The sequence below is a fragment of the Canis aureus genome, chromosome 32 (genome assembly GCF_053574225.1).
Source record: "Canis aureus isolate CA01 chromosome 32, VMU_Caureus_v.1.0, whole genome shotgun sequence".
NCBI classification, from domain to species: domain Eukaryota; kingdom Metazoa; phylum Chordata; class Mammalia; order Carnivora; family Canidae; genus Canis; species Canis aureus.
In genome coordinates, this window is record NC_135642.1 from 30175315 (window position 1) to 30190796 (window position 15482).

At 42.3% G+C, this 15482-nt stretch overlaps 1 protein-coding gene across 2 annotated transcripts in view; it reads right to left on the reverse strand.

Annotated features, from left to right (window-relative positions):
* RORA (RAR related orphan receptor A) overlaps window positions 1-15482 on the reverse strand; it is a 711502-nt gene that overhangs the window by 83532 nt on the left and 612488 nt on the right. Inside the window, exon 1 of one of the 2 annotated variants that reach the window (XM_077881328.1) lies at window positions 15302-15465. The exons of the other annotated variant lie outside the window; for it this stretch is intronic. Within the exon in view, the coding sequence (XP_077737454.1) occupies window positions 15302-15332 (31 nt within the window). The 5' untranslated portion in view covers window positions 15333-15465. Of the gene's footprint in view, window positions 1-15301; window positions 15466-15482 lie in introns of those variants that run through there. 2 annotated transcript variants of the gene reach the window in all.

The window sequence follows — 15482 nt, forward strand, 5'->3', positions numbered from 1 at the left end:
CCAAGCACATCTGAAGTTAGTCGAGGGCTCAGCCTTCCTGCCATGGTCTCAGTGCCAACAGATACCTGGGCAGAACTTTTTCCTCCTAGAGAAGGGAGGGCAATGGAAGGCAGGTGATGGTATCCTTCATTTGTGTGGTGGCAGGACCTGGGATGGTTTTCTTTCCATCACTATACACAATAAAATTCCCCAAAGGGCCCACAGTAGTGGAAAAGTCTCACATCAACCAGGATTTGGAACAGCTCTGGAAGTCACACTAATGGTACAAAATATTTTTTCCTCGGTAGAAGTCCAAACTGAAAAGACAAATAGCAGTTATTTACTATAGTTTTTGCTAATGTAGTTTGCAGATGATTAAAGATAAATTGTAAAGCCTCTGTAAACCACAATTTTATGCCAAATCTCTATTGTATGAGAAAAGAAAACAACAAAAACTCTGAAAATGTAACATCAGCAATGATTTTAGTCTTCCATGGCCATTAAAGGGAAAGACATTATAAAGAAAATAGAGATTAGGAAATTTGTTTTTGAATTCATGTTTGAAAGGGTTTGTTTAATACAGAATTCACAGCTTATCTGTTAAATTTGCCTAAATTTAAAGCCCTTTCTATTGTTACCTTGTGCTTTGTCACGAAATCTTCCATCTCCTAGGCTAAACTGTATGGCAGTGATTCTCAAATTTTTTTTTTTTTTTTAAGAGACAGAGTGTGCACATGTGAGAGGGATGAGGGAGGCAAAGGCAGAGGGAGAGAGAATCTTAAGCAGGCTTCATCTCACAACGCTGAGATCATGATCTGAACCTAAATCAAGAGTTGGACGCTTAACCAACTGAGCCAGCTCCCCCTCCCCCTTTTCTTTGGTTCTTAAACTTTCTGGTGTCTAGTGTCTGGATCCCTTTATATATTTAAAGGTCCCAAAGAGCTTTTGTTTATATGGGTTACACATCAATAATGACTGTATAAGAAATTAAAATGGAGAAAATTTAAAAATATTTACTTATAATTTAAAAATAATAGTAATAAGCTCATTACAGGCTAATTAACACAAAGTATTTTTATGAAAAATATTATTTTCCCAAAAATGGTTACTCAGAAAAAATGCCTTTTTAAAAAAATTTACATTTTTGCCCATGTCTTTAATCTCTAGCTTAATGGAAGACAGGTGGATTCTCATATTTGCTTCTGCATTCTATCTGTTGTGTATTTCTGGTTGAAGTACGTGTAGAAAATCTTCTTTGCACAGACATGTAGCTGGAAAAAGGAGGGGTATTTTATAGCCTTCTCAGATAATTCTGGAGAGCCTTCTTTGATACTATACCAAAACTCCCCAAGCGGTGGTTTCTTAAAGGTTGGTTGGAATATGAAACTTCACACCCTATCATTATCTCTTGTACTCTGTTAAATTCAAATAGATTGGTATACCTCGTATGTTGACTGAATCTTCTAACCATGTGTTGGTCACTTGGAAACTATTAGTTCACTGAGTTATGCAGCTCTTCCAGATGTCGACATATTTCATTACTCAATGAGATTATATCAGGCAATCACATTTATTAATATCACCACCTACATCATCAAAAGAGTTATTAAATATTGAGAAGCAATCAAACGCATGGTGTTGGATACAAGTATTGCAAAATTCTATTTGCCTAAAAGCTTGAATGTATTGGCAATAAACACTGCCAACTATTTTTCTTGAAATGACGGGCTCACTTGGTTCATTTTTTGAGAAAATATATGACCTACACCTAAGTTTGAATAGCTAGAGTCAGTGGTTCTGGTAAGTAAAATGGCATTCCATCCAAAAGCAGTTAGTTCAGCTATTAACTCAAACATCGGCACAGTTCTTATCCCTGGAGACAAACATCTTCCTTCAGCATGTAGCAGAAGCGCTTTATGTGTACTTCCCATTTTGTCATAAGGAATATTAAAAAGACTTGTACTCAAGGGTCGAAATTTAATACACTTAATAATTTTTACTGCTTCATCAAGCACATTCTCCAATGAACCTGGCAATGTTTTGTTAACAGCAAGTCTAGAGTAGTAACAAATATGATTACTTGTACATGTTGGTGGCCCTGCCTTGATTCCTACAAATGTGCCCGTTTTACCCACCAAGGCTTTGGTGCTATTAATGACAAATGGTCAGTAAAGTGAAAAGGGCAAATAATATCTCAGTGTTATTATACAAATAGTTTTTATCTCTAGGAATCCCTCAAAGGGCCTTGGGGCCCCCAGGGGTGCCTGGTTCCCATGCTGAGGACCACTGCCACAGAGGATACGAACAGTATAAATCCACTCTCTAATCTGCTCAGTGCTTATGTCCTTGTGGGCTTCACATAAAGAAGATTTAAAAGGTTTATTTCTGTCTCCACCCTCCTGCCCTCCCTGCTTAAAAAAAAAATTCCATTGTGGCAATTCAACATAAATCGTGTGTATAGAACAAAGAAATTGCAGTACTCTTGATTTCATCAGCATTTTCCTCCCTAACAAAGAAAGCTGCTCCAACAAGCTACTGGGAAAACGATCATGAGTTGCAGGAAATACGACCTGCTCGGTCCCCCCTCTATCCTATGTAACACCCAACCCTCCCAAACCTTTTACTTCAGGGGTATTTCAGATGAGCTCTTGGTAGTGTCCTTAGAAATAATTGGGTGTCCTAATTCAGCCACATGCAAATTAACGCTCCCCTAAAGAGGCCTTATTAGAATTTCCAACCCTTGATGTCTACATAATCCCCTATAGTTCTTTAACTTTTTGCTTTCTAACTTCTGTTTACCGATGCACTACTTTTGTCAGCTCTGTATAGCATCAATTAGTAACACAGTTGTGTTTATTAGGTCTCCCCAGAGCCTTGAGAGAGCTGCTTTGTATTTATTAATGACTACACAGAGCACTACTATTTTTCAATAGCATTTAAAAATGAGTAAATTACTGAAGATGAACTATAAAAGAACTTCAAATTTCAAAGGCAAGCAAAAAAAAAAAGGCACATTATTTTAAATCACCCATAATACTTGCATGGTTAGTTTTATTTTCAATTTAATATTAAATGTGTGTGGTGGTGGGGTGGGGAGTCACATCTAGACTCTTCTTCTTGTTCTACTTCTGGCATTTTGGATTTTGTAGTAGAAGCCATTTGATTTATAAAACTGAGGTACAGATCTGGTGATTAATTAAGAGCCGGTTTAACAGGTCCAAATTTCATTATCACACACACCTGTTAAGTAATGCACACCTGATTCAGCAAAAATCCACCCACAAGGTTAATTTAAAAAAAAAAAAAAAGTAAAAAGCAAACAAGAGAGGGTAACTCCACAAACTTAGGTCTGTTTTATGTTCTCAAGCATAATTCAAAACAACCGCCTGGAAATGTATCCAATTTGTACTCTCTTATTTTGTGAATAATTGCCTGTATTCTATTAGGTGAAGTCAGAGCTGCCCACACCGCTACAGAATTCGTTGCTTAAGGAAATCAGAGAGACCAATTTCTTGGGCAATGAGTCTTTCCTAACCAAACTTAAACTGATGGGGAGCAATTATGACATTCGTTTGCCCTGCCTTTTTTATATATATATATTCCCGGTCATTTATGAAATGAAGACGCTGATCTGCAAAAAATCACTTTGCATTCATGAAAGGAGCTACGGGAGCTCCCCCTGAGCATCTGGCTATGAGGCAGAAACATACCTCAGTGCACTTCCTTTGTCTTGCACTCCCCTCTTTGATGTGCAAGTCACTGGTGGAGTAAGCTGTGATCGCTTTGATGTTGAACTTCTAGACTTTATTGTTACTAGCATGCCTACAAGGAGAGCTGTCAGTCATTTCTTACATCTGAACAACCATGTTTCTTTACAGCACCCCTTTTACAAGCATCAATCCTTAAATACATGTTTTCCCATTCCTGCTGATTACCACACTATCTTTGTGGGGGGGGGGGGAGGGCTGTGCTCAAATATAACTACAGCACCCACAATTTCTGTAAACACCCCGAGGCATCATCAGATGGCTGGTAACCAACCTCCTTCAACAAGAGAAGCCTGAGCACAAAACATATTTCTAGCAAATGAAAACATTCTGAAAACGCTCAAGCCATCTTAACAAGTCAAAATGAGTAGTTTAGCCAATATTTCCCCTAAGCGGCCATTGAAATCACAGAGAAACTTCCAAGCCACTTTAAAAGGGATTCTGAATGCGACAGCAGCAGGAGGCTCAGAAAGTCGGCCAAAACTTCGAGACATCTTAACTCATCCTAAACAACTTTGTGTCTCTGCAATGGTGGAAACAAAACACTTCTGTTCCGCATGATTTTGCTTGTGATAGAAATACTGCTTTTGAAATAGATTTCTCCCAAACCAATTATTTTATTAAACAGTATCGTTTTCAGAAGCTGCTTGCTTCTGATTAGGGATGCAATGTAAGTTAGAAGATGATTTTTCGTAATTTAATGTCTGAGGCAAACATATGGCTTTGTATACGATGTGTGTACAATTTCTTAGATATATACACACAAAATAGGCAGTATGCTCATCTTTAAAATGCTCTATTGAAAAAGACACGGTTCTAATTTCATTTACCAGCTCCCATCAGATTTACTTCTCAAGCTCCTTTATCACTTCTGGAACTGCTGAATATTATCAAAACCTACTGGGACATTCCACACAAAAAGGAAATAAAGTTAAGGTGCTTACATCACGCCAGCCTGGTTTATAATGAACTGCTACCTTTCTGAATAAACGTTTCAATGAAACCCAAGTTCTTAGAGATACTGGATCTCTAATGAGGAAGTACAATGAGTTTGTTTTTCATGATAGAGCAGAGTTCTGTTATTTTCCCTTTGTACGCTGGCAATATAGGAGATACACTGTTTCTGATGGCTAATAAACTGCAAACATTACATTAGGAAAGACTCAATTTTGTTGGGTTTCTGGCCTGGAATATTTGGTAAGGAATAAAATTACTGTGGTATGCAATAGTCAAGACTCTTCCAGGGTTTCCATTTTTACGCAACCTCCCTGCCCCTAACCTCCTTGGTTTTAACTCAACCATCAAAAATGGAAAAGGCTCTTGGAGAGAATTTGATAAATAAGGTATTTTTGTAATTTACCGGAACTAAATCTGGGCATATTTATTTTTAATATTAATGGAAGCTAGTTCTTAAATTTATTTAAAGAGTTGGCTAAAAGTAATCATCTTTTTCTACCTTAAATTGTCACTTCTGAAATGAACTGACTAGCTGATTGAGGCATCTATAGCAATTAAGGGTTGAGACGGGGGATAAGGAAACTAGAAGGCGTTCATCTGTTTCCTCCAAGTCTTGAACAAGAAACCAGACCATCTTTCAGTTTTAACAGAAAGATTTCATCAAATGGGAGATATGGAAAAGACCTCAATGGCTATCAAGTCTAATCCAACAAATGGGGGAAGCAAGCAACTGAGGTAATCTGACAGTTATTTGAGTACTAGATCTGGGAGGAGAACCTACATCTGCCCCCCTCCACACGAAGCAGGGTGGTTTCCACCATCCAATGTTGGTTCCTTGCACTGGGGGCAAGTGACTCATGTGTAAAGTAAGGGGGTTGGACTTCAGAGGTTTCTAAATCAGAATCATGGGCAGCTTAAAAAATTAACAATACTTGAGCCCCACCTCAAAGCAATAAAATCAGAGCCTCTAAGAGTGCAGCCTGGGCTTGAGTATCTTTAAAAAACTCTCTAGACAGCCTACTGTGCAGACAAGGTTGAGAATTAAGGGACCAGAAGACCCCTAAGCTCCCTTGAGTCATTCACCATTCATAGGAAAAAATTCTTGGATTGTGTTCCCAGACATTCATCCATGAGGCCATACACATTTCTAAGCCATCACACTGTTTGCCTGTTAGCGTACCTGTTGTCACTGTCTGTTCTTATCTAGTTCATTTATGTGTTTACTTAGGTTTTATCTCTACCTCTTCCCACCAGGATGTATACTTGCAAAGGCCGGAGACAAAGCCCACTGTGTTCACTGTGGCTCCTAGAGTCCACAGCATCATACCTGCCACAAGAGTGAGATTTCACACTACCATTTTCCAAAGAAAGAGGAGTATCTGCAGTTGTGGTGAGGAAGGGGGTAGGCTTCCCTCTGCATCAACCAGAGCAGTTCTGCTTTTATTTGTTTCACCAGACTAGAAATCTAAGCTGTCTGAAGGCAGTGTTGTATCTGCCTCATTCATATTTAGCTACCTCCAGTGCCTGGAAGTGGGGAGAACTGCCAGGTGGCCAGGTACACAGGATCTGAGAAACACTTGTAAATAGGAAGCACTGATGAGGCTGCAAGAGTGCTAAAAACTTTATTGCTGGAAAAAGCAACATAGAAAACACATTACTGTTTCCACTGGAGTTGGCCTTGACCCCTGTCACACAATCCCCAGTCTACCCCTACTGAATGGTCAAGATGGTGGCAAGACCCAGCCCCGGGGTTCACTAAATGCCAGAAGGCCAGAGCTCCCCAGGAAGATTTATGCACAAAAGGCATACAGTGTTTGGAAAGTATCATTGGCACCTCCCATACCAGTCTCAGGGTGTTTTGCCTGTTTGGGCCACTTGGGGTAGCAGATTTGGAGTATGCTCACTTTGTCCCACATGCTGGTATAGAAGGGCCAAGATAATCAGAAGAGTATCTCCAGTGTGTTAACAACATCCAAAGAATGGCAGAAATGGCTCATGTTGGGCATCTCTTGCATCCTGGAAGGAGATTTGGTGGACTAAAGGAAAGCTTGTGCTTATCCTAATACCATTTACCTTTCTGAGCTTTACTCTCTGCACTGCATAAGACCAGAGCAATGCTTCCCAAACTTGCCAGATTCTCGATCTTTTACAAGAAAAGTCTTTACAAGTTAAGTTCTTTGGTCTCACCCCAGACAATCGGAAGCAGTATCCACACAGGTGGTGATGGAACATGGGAGTTTATTTTTTAAATGTTTCCCAGTTGACTGTGAAAATCAATAATATTCAGGAACCACTGAAGGGCTAGAGGACCCGGTGTCCATCCCAGCTCTGGAAGGTGAGGACAAGGCTTCACAAAGCGAAAGGACCATTTGAATCGAAAACACCTGAGACACTTTTAAACACATGCCTTCCTGGGCCAGGAGAATTAAACTGACAGAGTCAGGCTCTCTCTGGCTGGGACCTAAGAATCTGCCTTTTGGACAGACTCTCTGGGGTAGGAGTTGTACTCTAAGGTTTCAGAACTACTACTTTAGGCAGGATTTTAGAACTAACCTATGGCTTATTTGGAGGGAAATCCTGTCCACATATAAGTATAATGATTGGCTTTATCTAGTTACAGTAACATTTCATCGTGTGTGTCGCAAATTCTCCTTTATTTTAAATGGCATGTGGTTCACAGAAGCTGCAAACCTGTAAGAGCAACTGTCTTAAAGCAGCCTTCTCTAGCTAAGTGTGGCTGCCAATCTCTCAGTGGATTTTTGAGACGCTGATTCACGGCTTAAGAGACACAACTGGGAGGAAGGTGTCTCAGCTTTTTAAAAGCATGCAGGTGGCACCTGTATAATCTAACACACAGTAGGCAATTAATAAGTATTTGCTGAAACAAATTATTTATGCCCCATGTTCTGCACAAGATTTGCCATGAAATAAACAAATAAAGAATGGGGGGGGGAACCCCAACAACTGAAAAATGAAAATAACATTCTATGAAAAAGAGTATTTGTCATGTGGTGAAAGAATCACACTTCTGGGTGGTGTAGTTTAAAAAACGGTTTGCTTCAATAACTGATCTGAAACTTAACCACAAGTCTTCACTTCTGAACCACTATCTTATTTCTATGATAGAAAAGTTTAAACAGCAGGTTTTCCTTGCTTTCTCCCCCTCTCCTTGTTTTTCACGTAAAGATGCAATTTCACCTTTCCAGTAGGAACAAGTGAACACTGTCATCCTTTAAAATCTTGGTGATTACCTATCATTATTATTATCCTGGTTACTCCAGCCCAGCTCTGAAGCCTTGACTTCTTGAGCAATGAAAAAAATCATATAAACCTGTATTCTCATTCTTCTGCAAGGCATCATTTCCTTAAATGACATTTAAGGATCAATAGCTATTTTTCTGATTCCAGTACAGAAATCAGATTGTTTTATGATTGTTTCACACTTGATACACCACCAAAATTTGAGCCTACAATTCATTTGTATTACCTATTTATCCTAAAAATTACAGAAACATATTCTTATTTCTATTTTTGTGCAGTGTTTTAAGTGTAAACTCTATACAGTGTTCTAAAAACCTATGTAACATATTCTCTACATTTTGGGCCAAACTGCCTACACTTAGATGAATCAAATGATCTGACCATAAGTCTTCTTAAATGAAGTGCTTAATAGTTTGCATCTATGTTTAAAATTATTTTATTGCCAAAAAAAAAAAAAAGCTAAAATAGTTTCTTTCTAAATGTTTATCTTTTTTTTGGAAAAAAAAATAGCTCTAGATTTAAAAAGGGAAAATGCTGACCAAAGTGACAATCTCTTTTTAAATTTTATTTGAGGGCTGGGGGAAAGAATTACGATTGAAACTAAAAGAAAAAATTACAATGATCACCATAGAAGTCACAATAATTGTCTACTCCACAAACCAAGTCTCATTTATATTTTAAAATTTAATATGCAGCCAAACAGAATTTTATGATTCAGCTTCAAAACTTCCCTTACTATCTTCCAAGCAAACTTTTGAGACTCATTATCTCCACCACAGTTACACTGCTAAGAGCCATTTAAAGCAATGCATTACACTTTGGAATCTGATGAAGAATGCCCCACAGCAAGTGAGAAAATAATTTCAACCTTTGACCCGCTCCACTAGCCTGATGGGAAATTCACTGGCACCATTAAGGGTTTTAGCTTTCCCCAAATAATAAGGAACCACTAGAGGGCAGCCTTATCTCAGATCTGAGAGTACACTGGAGGAAAACACCTCATAAATGCTTCTTATGTTCCATTAATTATTTTTGGAATATCTCTGATTTTCCTAGATATGTAACAGCCAACGTCAGTTCACCTAAAAGCATTTCTAAATAGGCCAAAAGTCCACTTTCACAAATGACAATGATATCACACAGACGGGTCAAGCGATGGCCGAAAGACACAGCCTAGCCTCTGTATCTGTAAACATTGAAAACAAAATTGGAAAATCTTTACTCTTTACCTCGTGGCAGGTTAAGTGCTGAGTCAATCATATCATACCCTAGTACTTGGGTTCCACTCTTGGCCACAAAATTTCCAGAGGTTCTAGACAAACGTAGTAAGTATGCCTGAGGAAGAGCTGACCAAGATTGCAGGAAGGCTGGCCAGGAACCAGTGCAGTCAGTAGAGAGGGACAGCAAAGATTAAGGTTAGAGCTGTATGTGTTTCATACTGGTAGTCTTCAAACAGCTGCAATCTTTCACTTGAAAGATGGATTAAATATGTTCTACACAGCCCCAAAAGAAAGGATAAGAATCAAGGGATTAAAAATATAAAGAAGAGATTTATGCTTGATATATGAATTCTCTAATTCAAGACGGAATAAGCTACAATAGTGAGTTTCCCATCATAAGAGGTGTTCAAGTATATAACCAGACAGCCATTTGGCAGGAATGCCGTGGAGACCCAAATGCCAATAAGACTTTTGAGTGCTATCTCAAGGGTCTGAGATCTATCCAAGTGACTTTTAAGGTTTCTTCTCTCCCCAAGACTCTGTGAAATAATGTTGATTTGCTTTCAGGCAAACACATCTCAAGCCAGTCCCCAGAAAAGTAAACACCCATCAAGAAATGAGCTTTTGCAGATCTATCTACTTGGAAACTTTCACTCTCGTGTGATTTTCTAAAAGACAACAGATTTCTCAAGAGTACATTCACCATCATGCCCCTTAGGTGTCATGGAAACAACCAGATCAGCACTCAAAAGCCCAAGGATTCATCAGCTTTCTACATAAAGGCATATTAAAATTAGAAGATGCAATTGTGAATGCTCCCTTTGCCTAAAGATAAGTGGAACACATACAGATAAATCACCAGCTCAATTCTATCATAATGGAGATAGGTTATACAGGTTAGCTGCACTTCATAGTAATCTGTGTTCTTTAGGAAAGTAATGCTTACATTTCACCCTCTTTTAACAAGCAGACTTAATGAAAATCATGGATGAAGAAAGCTAATGATGAGCAAATAAGAATAACCCCATTTGTACCAAATTGATTTTATTAAATAGTAATTTAAAGATATTAGGCTCAGCAAAGCATTACATAATTGAATCTATTTTTTTCTCTTATAAATGCCAGAGTTATAATTTTCAGTAACTAGAGACAAAGTTATATCCGGGACATTTTCACAGCTTCCTCCAGGGGAGGCAGCATGAAAATAGTAGAAATTAGGGCTCTAGTCCTTGCTTCACTATTTATCAGCTGGAAGAGCTTGGCTACACAGCACATACCCACTATGAGCTTCACTTTTGTCCAACAAAAACCCATGAGAGTACCAGTGACTCTCCACAGAGGATCAAATGAGATAAGAATGTTTGTAAAACATAAAGCACAAAACAAATATAGATTAACTCATCCATCTATGTATTTACGAAATGCCTAGTAAACTTCAGAGGCAATAAAATAAAAATCAAAAAATGAAATCACTGGCAAACCTAGGAAATAAGATGGACATGGCTTTTCATACTCACGGGAACAAAGGTTTTAAAATTATCACATTACCTCCTTATAGTATGATGAGGGCTAACAAACATCACTTTAAAAAGAAAACCCAGGAATAAAAGTTTTCAACTGCTTTCTTGCATTTTTGTCCATGGGCTAATATGATGCTATTATTGGCCTATTTAGATCTCTTATCTCTAGACATACTACTCTGACAATTTACGGAAAAAGCAAGCATACTAACAAATACAAAAAACTCTGACTATGAATCTCTAAGTCCATGACTCAGAGGCTGGGGTGGAAGGGAGGTATCCTCAGCGGAGGATCTAGAAGGGGAGAGAGGAAACTTCTCCGTTCCCCATAACATGGTCTTTGAGATAACGTCAAATGTCAATTCATACTTGTTTTGTTGTCATTGGTGGATCTTTCCAAATTATCTTTTTTTCTTTTTCTTAAAGCAGAGAAACACACACATGGTGTAGCTGCTGATTCTGAGAGTCTAATTATGGTTTTAATACTTACTAAATATGAAATATGTAGATTAAAGCAGCCTTGATTTCTTACTAATAAGCACTATGAATATTTAGAACGCATCAGAGAACACTTCCATGACGAAGTATTTAGATTTGTTCCATGTAATGTGTTTTATTGATGACTAAAATAATTTAAGGGAATTTTAAGAAAACTGAACTCCAACTCTACCTCTGCAGATCGATCTATCCCTCCCTCTAGTAACTTTTCCTCCTTGTAAATGGTCATTTGTAAATATTATTTTCTTAGAGGCCCCTGAGCAAATTACAAAGTGGCTGGGTGCTATTGCAGGTACTTTGCAATTATCTACTTGCTGATCTCATCCATTTCATTGTGATTCATTTGGCTGGAAGGGAAAGGTGAGAGAAAAAGGAGTGTAGTGAGAACTATTAACATATATTTACTAATTTATCTACTAGTTATAAAATAACCCCTAAGATATAAATCATATTCATTCTATCTATCCATCCATCCGTCAGTCTGTCCATCCGTCCATCTATCAAACTACTTCCATTTAGAAACTGTATTATTTTATAACTGGGCAGCATCAAAGAAACTATATGGTACTCAATGCAAATTGAGGGCAAAGTGGTCTATTCGAGTAGGGTGCTGCTTTGCATTTCACGTGATGTGATTCAAATTTATAAATTTAAGGAGCTACTCAAGAAAATGGTGCTTTAAAAATATTCTCTACTTCACAGAGGGTCTGAGCTCCCCCTCTCCTCCCATGGACAGATGGATTCAGAGATCCTCTTTGTCTTTAAAAGAACTGACCCCTCCTTGCCCGATGAACTCTGTCTGGTGGCACAGCCCTTTGGGTTTTCTCCTTTCAAGATCCAGCCATCACCCTTCTCCCAATCCTATCTACCAAAGGTCACAAAAATGGGACAAATATCCCTGCTCACGGACACCATGGACGGGGTGCTTGAAATAAGACCAGGGATAAAATTCACATTTCACTGGGTAAAAAAGAAAGGCCAAATTTTTCAAAAGTATAAAATCAAATTTATGCGAGTTGGAAATACTACCAATCACCAACACATAAAGTATTTTTCAAAGCAGGAAGGTGAGGTTTTGCATCTGCACATGAATTGTGCTGGGGGAAAGAATCTATTATGGGACAGAAATTCTCTGTAAGCCTCTCTTCACTCTAACTCCATTTACATGAGCATAGGCTGAGCACTCATGAAAAAAGGGGCATATAATCTACGGGAACTGATGAAGCCCTTGCATTTCCTTTCAGCGCTCGGCTGCCGCCTGACATTTGGGCAATGCACTTTTATGATGAGCAGAACAAGTGCTCCCCTGATCATAAATGTTATCGCTTGGCTCTCTCTGTTTGCCCAAGAAGCAATCCAAATGGTATCGGAATTTTGTTGTTAATTAAACAAAAACAAAACTGAAGGATGAGACTAGAGTTGCTTAAATGAAGATTTATTACTTCTAAGCATGAAACCACTTTAAGCCTAAACTTATTTGACAACTAACGCAGAGGAAGGATTTTCTTCTTTGGTGAGTTCAAAAGGCCTGATTTAATGATGTTTAAAAAACATAAGTAATCAGCCAACAAAGAGAATGTTTCTCTTTTATGGTCGCTTGTTCCCTCCTCCCCCATCCACATGCATACGTGTACGAAAAAGCTATATTATAAAGAGTATTTCTGTTTTGCATGAAAAATCTAATTATACAAACTCTCTTACATATGGAACCAATTTAACTATTAAAAATAAGAGGCAGTAGGGAAGTATTTAATATGATTCTGGGCCAGTTTTTTTCCCCTTAAATCTGATATGGAAACATTTACAGCATTCCTCATTTTCCCACAAACTATTTTTCTTCAGTTTAAATTTGCACCAAAGCGAGATAATCCCATTAAAACACAGGATGTTATGATATTGGAAATGAAATATTCTAATTGTCCAGATGCATTCTCTTTCTCTCTCTCTCTCTCATGCTTATAGAAAAGCTGCATTGCCAGTACTTCTGAGCTACTTTTCTCAAAGCACATTACTATGAATCTATTATCTAATGGCAGCCAGAGGTCACTCCAAGACAAATGTGTGGGCTACAGCTTTTGGGGGATGTTGGTGTTTGTGTGATTCTCATGACTCTATTAGTAAGGGATAGTACCTAACTTTGTGCTAGAGCTACAAAAGCAAAATCCTACGTACTGGGAAGCATCAACATTAGATTAAAGCATTAAAATATATTTTCCTTATTGTTTGGTGGTTACTGTTTATTGGGGGAAACAGTTTTAGATTTTCACCTTTCCCCCCAATCAACACAAATCATATTACGTAAAATGGGTAAAAGAGTGGCATTGACATCTTCCAAGTAGCAAAACCTATTTTATAACTTAAAGGGGGGTAAAAAGGTAAAAAAAGCCTTTGACTACAAAGGCTATTTGAGTCGTTTTACTCTTGCAGGATTAATAAAACGCAGGAAATAGCATAAAAGTTTTTTGAGCATAGATTTCTTTTACCAAAAAAAAAAAAAAAAAAGTCTGTAGGAAAAACAACATTTTTTTTCCTTACAGAAGGATGTTAAGTGCTTTAAGAACGTGCATCACAAGGAGGTTTTCCCCTCCATCAGTCGCTTATTCTAAAAATGATTGAATCCCGTTTTCCGAAAGCCAGGAGGGGAAGACAGAAAACGTTTGCCCGTGGGTACGTCGTAGAGAAAGATTCGGTCTCAAGCAGCTCATCCGAGCGTCCAGCACGTTTCGGCCTGTTAATGATTGATACAAGAGATGCCACCCAAGCTCTCGTGGGGAAAGGCAAAGCTCGGTGAACCGAAAGTAAACGCAGCTCGCACCCCGCAGTGGGGTCCCTCATCGCGGGCTGCAGCCAAGCCTCGGGCTCCCCAGCGGCCCTCGGAGCCCCCGGCGCCCGCGCGGACCGGCAGCGCCGCAGGTCGCTCTGGGGCTGCAAACCCGCTGCGCACGAGGGGCGCCCGGCGCGCCGCAGGCTCCGGGGGCTCGAAGCCCGCTCCGGCTCCCGCTCCGGCTCCGGCTCCCGCGGCCGCTCGCGCCCACCACCTCCGGGGGGCACCTGCGGGCGCGCGGGCCAGACGAGCTTCTCCGGGGCTGCCCGCGGGAGTCCGAGGAGCGTGGCCCGCCAGCTCCGGGCCGCACCGGCGACTTCCTGCACACCTCCCAACTTTGGCTCGCCCACGACAAACTTCCCTGACTTGCCTCGGCCTCTCTCCGCTCCCCTGGGAAGACCTCGAGTCGGCCCCCCGCCCGCCCTCCCCAGCAGCCCGAGGCGGGCGGAGGGCCGGGCGGGGGGACCCCGCGGCGCGACCCACCCGCGCGCGTGGGCCCTCGCCGCCGCCGCACTCCCACCGCCGCCGCGGCTCCTGCGGGCAGGAGGCCTCCCCGCGTCCCTCCGCGGCCCCAAGTATCCCGGCGGGGGGGCGGGGCGGGGCGGGGGGCGCTGCGGCTGCGGCTGCGGGCGGCGGCCCCGGGAGTCCCGGCGCGCTCCGAGAGCCCGAGAGCCCGAGAGCCCCAGAGCCCGGGCCCGGGCGCTTTCAGAAGTAGCCGCGGCGGGACGCGGAGCCGGACGGGGCCGGGCGCTCGGGGCCTGCGGCCGCCGCCGGGGGGCGGGGGGAGGGGGGCAGGGCGCACGGCCCGGGGCGCTGACCGGCCCCCGGGGATGACCTCGCGTCGGCGCGCGCGCACCGCCCGGCCCGGCCCGGCCGCTGCGCCTCCCCGCGTAGGCCGGAGCTGTCCGGGGCGCGCCCCCCGGCCTCCCCCAGCTCCCCGGCCGCCCCCGCCTCCCGGGAGCGCCGCGACTCCCTGCAAACTTTGCTCCGAGAGCCCCGCGGGGTGCCGGGCGGACCCGGGCGGCTGACAGCAGCCGGAGGGGGCGGGCGAGGGGTCCAGCCCGCGCGCCCTCGCCCCCTCCAGGAGGCAGGCGGGGCCCGCGGCCCGGCTCAGGTGGCGCCGCCGCCGAGGCCCCGGAGGCCCTGGCGGGGCTCCCGCGCCCAGCCCCGGGCGGTACGTGCGCTCGGGCAGGCGCGCCCACCCCTCCCCCTGCGCGCCCTCCTCCCGCCCCCGAGCAGCCAGCCCACCCGGCCCCGGCGGGGCTCCCGGCTCACCTTTCATCGCTGCGATCACAAAATACATCATTTAAGCCGCGGTGCGGAGAGCGCAGGGAGAGCCGACGGTCCGACCCCGGAGCCCCCTCTGCCGCCGCCGCGCCGCCGCCGCCCGAGCCACAGCAGCAGCTGCCGCAGCTGCCCGCCCGCCGAGAGCCATCCCGAGCCATAAGAGGCTCCA